This window comes from Mastomys coucha, unplaced genomic scaffold (genome assembly GCF_008632895.1).
Source record: "Mastomys coucha isolate ucsf_1 unplaced genomic scaffold, UCSF_Mcou_1 pScaffold15, whole genome shotgun sequence".
Classification (NCBI taxonomy): domain Eukaryota; kingdom Metazoa; phylum Chordata; class Mammalia; order Rodentia; family Muridae; genus Mastomys; species Mastomys coucha.
This window is the reverse complement of record NW_022196897.1, coordinates 20,979,138-20,985,137: the sequence shown is the minus strand read 5'-3', so window position 1 is coordinate 20,985,137 and position 6,000 is coordinate 20,979,138. Positions and strand designations below refer to the sequence as shown.

General features: G+C 44.5%; 1 protein-coding gene across 8 annotated transcripts in view; it reads left to right on the top strand.

The window, feature by feature from the left end:
* The window catches only part of Garnl3 (GTPase activating Rap/RanGAP domain like 3), a 153,515-nt gene that overhangs the window by 61,613 nt on the left and 85,902 nt on the right, over positions 1-6,000 (top strand). For all 8 annotated transcript variants that reach the window (XM_031369887.1, XM_031369893.1, XM_031369890.1 and 5 more), the window contains one exon: positions 2,942-3,016. In XM_031369887.1, coding sequence (XP_031225747.1) covers positions 2,942-3,016 — 75 coding nt within the window. The remainder of the gene's footprint in view (positions 1-2,941; positions 3,017-6,000) is intronic.

Here is a 6,000-nt window from a genome sequence, read left to right as displayed (position 1 = left end):
GCATTCCCCTACACTGGGGCACAGAACCTAGGGAAAGCATCTTAAAGCAAGAGGAATTTGGGTAGATTGGAAGGAGGGGCAAAGCCATCTAGGTTGAGAGCAGTGGCTTATAAATGAGGGAAGAGGAGAGACAGCAGAGAGGTGGGACAGCGGACCACAAACACTTGGAATTTACCAGGCCCACCTGTCACTGCATGAAAACGGGGTTGGAAGGAAGCAGGGGTGTATGAGATGAGGTTGGTTTGGAGGCAGCCGCAGCCATGCAGGTAGGAGTGAGAGAGACTTAGTCAAGTCTCTTTCTGGATTTCATGACTCTGAGTTCAGAGGGCACTAACTCTTCCCCAACTATTAAATCATGAATCGTGTTCTTCCTTTCTTCTCAGACTTCCCAAATTGAGACAAGCTTTATGCCTCTCGTTCTAATCACAGCAAGGGGAAAGGACAGGGTTGCCTGTGCTTGACAGTGTTGGGGGATGTATGGGAAATACTGTCTATGTTGATTTTTGGATATATGAGTGAATCATAAATGGCATCAGCTCTTCTCCCAAGTTTTCCATGAGGCTTGTGTGGCTAGGACTTTGCCAACTTAGATTTCCCTTCCTCTACCCATGAGAGACATTGTGAACTGTGGTGCTCTGTTCCTGCCATGTCCTGATGTGACCCCCAGACACTTCATCCCAAGCCCCTGCAGAAGCCTTGCAGCAGCATCTCCATACTGATGGCCTCTGCCATTCCCTGTACTTTTAACAGTGAGTGGGTGCCCACTGTTCTTGGAGCCCTTCACTCACAGTTCAGAACTGGCCTCAGAGAAAGTCAATGCACAAGCCCTCCCTTCCTTCTGATCCCATCTGCACAGTTTGTGCCCCGAGTGCCCTCTATTTTTATAGTTTGCTAGAATTATAAACTCATTGATAGAGCTGTTAGCACACAGTTTTGTGGCAGCTGGTGGGTTTGATCACATGGCTCACCTCAGCCTTCATCCAAATGGAAGTTAGCATGTATGACCTAAACCCTACCACCAACTACACATTATTTGCCAGTATGGCTTAAAGCTCTTAAGAAGAGAGGCAGACACTCACTGTCACTCAAAAGAAGGACTCAGACCTCTGTTTGGACAAGGTAAAATTCCATTGCCCATTCTCTGCCTTAAGACAGTGTGGGATTATACACTGCCAATTGCCATCCATAGACATAGACACCTGCCAAGTGTGTCCAGAAGTTGTTTTGCACACAGAGGATTAGTAGTAAGCCCTGGGCTGGTTTGGACCTTCTAGGTGAGGTGAAGCTTGGAAGACAGCTGCCAGCTTCTGAGGCTAGGCTGCCACTGTCACATCTAAACTCTGCTCTGTCAACTAGTCATGTGACCATAGCTGAGCTGTGTTTTAGCTGTTTCTTCACTAAAACTGAGAGTGATACTAGTACCTACTTCCTGTTGTTACACAGGGTAAATGAGAATGTTTGTGCTAGGGGCTAAGAGTACACGGTATATTGGAGCACATAATAAAGGAAAATTGCATACAATTTCATATTTTAGATACTTATTTATTTATTTAATGCATGTGAGTATTTTGCCTGAATATATATATGTGCACCACATACGCACCTGGTGCCCACAGAAGCTAGAAAGGGTGAATCCCCTTGTACTGGAGTTACAGGCATTTGTGAGTCACCATATGTGTTCTGGAAACTGAACTTGGGTCATCTGCAAGCGCAGATGTGATCTAAGCATCAGGGCCATCTCATGTCCTCTTTGCTTTTAATATTTAGATTTTAGTTTGTGTATTGTATACCATGTGAATACCTAGTATCCATGGAGGACAGAGGAAGGCATCAGATCCCCTAAAACCAGAATTACATTTGATTGTGAGCTATCATGTGGGTGCTAGGAATTGAACCCAGGTCCTCTGCCAAAGCAACAAATGCTTTTAACTGCTGAGCCATCACTCCAGCATACCATCCCACCCCCTTTGTGTTTTGAAACAGAATCTCACTCTATCCCTGGCTAACTTGGAACTCTCTATGTAGGCCTTGAACTCAAAGATCCCCCTGCCTTCTATTTTTATATTTACCATGAGAAAAATATTCTAATCTTTTTTTTCAGATCCTTTAATATGGTGAAATTTGTCTGTGTGAGGTGGTTCTGAAATGTATCCTTTATTTCACACCTTCATGTCTTTTAAACAGAGGTGGAAGTATGAGGTAGCAGTCGTAAGAGGTGGTATTCTAGTGTGGGAGAGAGCCTGAGTTAGAGGGGAGAAGGACCCCCCCCACACCCGGGCAAATGTGCTCTGATATATTTGGATGTGGGCATTGTTGGCAGACCTTTGCTACAATCTGCAGGGAGATTTTAATAGTTGGAAACTATATATGTTTTCCCATGTTGCTTCTGAGAAGGCTGGAGGGAAGCTGTCTTGAGGGTAGCTCAAGGACTGCCGGGCCAAGCTCTCCTTTCTCCTCACCACTTTCTAGCAGGAAGCTCCCTAAAGGCAGTCTACTGGCAAGCTGCACACAACTGGCCTTAAAAGGACCACACCGGCCTTCCAGAAACTGTTTAAAACTGAATGAAACCCAAGAGCCGTGTCTGATGGTTATGCTTTGAGTTTGTGCCAGCCACTAATTGTTCTCTAGGCTTTCCTGGGAAGGTGGCTGAGCTTGGGACTTGGCTTTGAGGTCTGCCATCTGCGAGCTGCTATTTGTCCACATGTGATATGGATCAAGACTGTTTGTTCATGGATCATAGCTTAATGTTTTTCAGTTTAGGAAAATGTTCCATCTAGGTGGGACTTGCTCTCAGACTCCTAAGGCCTTGAGGTTCCCAGAGACTCTGTTTCTAAGATTGGGTCCACGAGCTAGTGTTGGTAGATGGGGCTGCTTTGAGGAGGGAGTCACAGGAACTTTGCAAATGGAGGCCCAGCTTCCTAACTGAGTGTTCTTCCCTCAGCTCATCTCTAGTGATGCCGATGGAGCCATCCAAAGAGCAGGAAGATTCCGAGTGGAGAATGGCTCTACAGATGAGGTAAGGACACCCCAGTTCCTGCATCACCACCAAGCGCTCAGCTGTGGCAGTGGACAGAGACTCCATGAGCACAGATGAGTTGCCTAAACTGAGCCCTGGAGGGACAGACAAGAATTGTCCAGAGCTTTGCACAGAGCAGACATGAAGGAGAAATACCATCATGGAGTCATAGAAGGTGCTGGTAATTTTACATATTCTTTCAAAGATCATTGTAAAGTCAAGTAGACACATGGGACTGCTCTGCCCACAGCAGCCCGGAGGGGGATCCACAGCCTCTTTAATGAATTTTGGTTTCTCTAAGGATGAGACCTCCTGCCTTTACATCCTCAGAACACTGGGATTGCAGGTATGCATGCATCACTATGCCAGTTCATGCAGTGCTGGGTATCAAACTCAGTATTTTATGTGTATGAAGCAAGCACTCTGCCTGAGCTATATCTTCAGTCACACAATATAAACTTTAAATACATATATATCTCATGGAGTTATCAAATAAGGGTTATTAGCATATCCAAATAAATGCTGAGTTTACAGTGCTGAGAAAAATCCCAGGGCCTCATTTGTTCTAGGAAAGTGCTGTACCACTATGCTGCCCTCATGACCCGGAGCTTTTTAAACTGAAAAAGTTTAATGCAGGACACTGGGCATAGTCCACAGAGCCATAGAAGAAGCAGGCCCAACTGTTCCTTAATGGAGATACTCTGAGAACTATGAGCTTCCTCTGTCTGGCAGTAGAGCTCAGAATGCTGGGATTTGAGGTCACATCAGGGTGTGCTGGAGATGGCCTACCACTAATGCAACTTCCTGTCTCTGAGTCAGTTTTCTGCTGGATACGATAGAGATGGGTCCTGCTCTGCGGCACCTGATCTTGCCTCGAGCGGTTTGTGTTTTATACTCAAGCAGAAGGTTTTCATAGTCCACATCAAGTGTAATCTCATTAACACATACCACATTACTAATTGTCAGGAGTTTTGTGACATCTTGATTCTGTCACCTGTCCTATTAACTCCTCCACTGAGCAGCTTTGCAGCTCCTTCAGATGAGTTTGTCCTGCCATCTGTGTGCTCGCTCCAATTATTAATTAAAACAAGCATTGCCCTGGGTGGACCACGGGGGACTCCTTCCCTGCTCCCTCTTATGTCAATTAGTTGATGGCAAAACAGAGAGGACAGCCTTCCAGTTCTTCACACATCTACTTTTGTGTCAGCATAGGAAGGCTGTATACTGTTTAGAGATGTGGGGAAGAGCAGTTTCTAATAAAGAGTGTATCATCTGGCTAGCAATTTCACTTGGGGTATTACAGCAATATTTAAAATAGGGGAAGAGCCAGAATAACACTAATTTCCCTCCTAGAGAATGATTGTGAGTTACAGTCCAGCTGCACACTGGCATGCTTAATTGAAGAACTGTATTCTATTAGAATGAAGTTGGACTAGAGAAGTGCTCAGGGGGCAAGAGCACTTTCTCTGCAAACATGAAGACCCAAGTCCTAATCCCAAACACCAGCACCAAAGCCATGGCTGCATGTGCCTGTATCTCCACCATTAGAGGACAGAGGTTACAGGTGGATCCTGGCATCACCTGTGGCCCCTGCCGTCACCTGCACTTACATGCATATCCCCCCACACGTGCACATAACTGAAAACAATTTTTAAAATAATCTTTGAAAAACTATGTACCTCTAGAAATTAACAGTAAGGTCAGAAGGCAGTTGTTGGGCCTGAGAACATCCTAATTTATGCATTTCTATGCAAGTTACAGATTTTCCAAGTCTCTACTCAGTAGAATTGTTGTTCGGATCTTTTAAAATTTTGAGTTTGATTTTGAGAAGGGGGGTTCTCACCATATAGCTCATGCAGTTTATCCTAAAATTCTGTGTAGCTTATGGGAGCTTTGAACTCATGAGCCTCCTGCCTCTGCCTTACATGTGCTGGGATTACAGATGTGTGGCTCAAGTGTCTACTCAAAAAAAAAAAAAAAGACCTTAAGAGGTATAACAAGCCAGCCAGCCAGGTCTAGCTGTTCTACATAGAAATTTTTTCTAGCTTTTTTCCCTTTTTCCTTCCCTCCACCTCTTCCTTCCTCCTTTCTTTTGATCTCATTTGCCTCAGCAGAGCCTCAGTCTGTCTGTGTAACCTAGTATTGCCTTAAACTGATCTTCCTGCTCCCACTCCCCAAATGCTAGGCCTGGGCCACTGTGCCTGTTTTCTGTGGTTCTGGGGATAGGACCAGGGCCCCATGGCATGCTTGGCAACCACTCTACCAACTGAGCTATAGCCTCAGGCCCCAAGGCATTTTCTTTAATGAAAAAACAAGTATTAGTACAATATGTACCACTACTGTGTGTATATGCATGTGTGTATGTGTGTAGGTATAGTATGTGAATATATATAGTGTGTGTGTGTGTATGCATATGTAAACCAAACACATCTTTATAAATACATAACAAGCCGGGCGGTGGTGGCTCACGCCTTTAATCCCAGCACTTGGAAGGCAGAGGCAGGTGGATTTCTTGAGTTCGAGGCCAGCCTGGTCTACAGAGTGAGTTCCAGAACAGCCAGGGCTACACAGAGAAACCCTGTCTCGAAAAACCAAAATAAATAAATAAATAAATAAATACACAATAAAGACCCAGGAGTATTCAAGTCAATTGTTTCTCATAGTTTTACTGTGGGAAAGAAGGGGATTGAGATGTGGAGAATGGAGGAGGAAAGATTTTAAGTTTTGTTTGGTCTCACTTTTTTTTTTTTGCAATGAGCTTATGTTTATGTTTACAATTGTAATGATTTAGTATTTGTCTTCTTATTTTTTAATTAATTAATTAATTATTTTTTACACTCCATATTTTATTCTGCACCCCTCATCCACCCTCCAACTGTTGCACATTCCATACTTCCTCCCCACCCTGTCTCCACATGTAAGCCCCACCCCTGACCCCACCTGACCTCTAAACTCCCTGGGGCTTCCAGTCTTTTGAGGGTTAG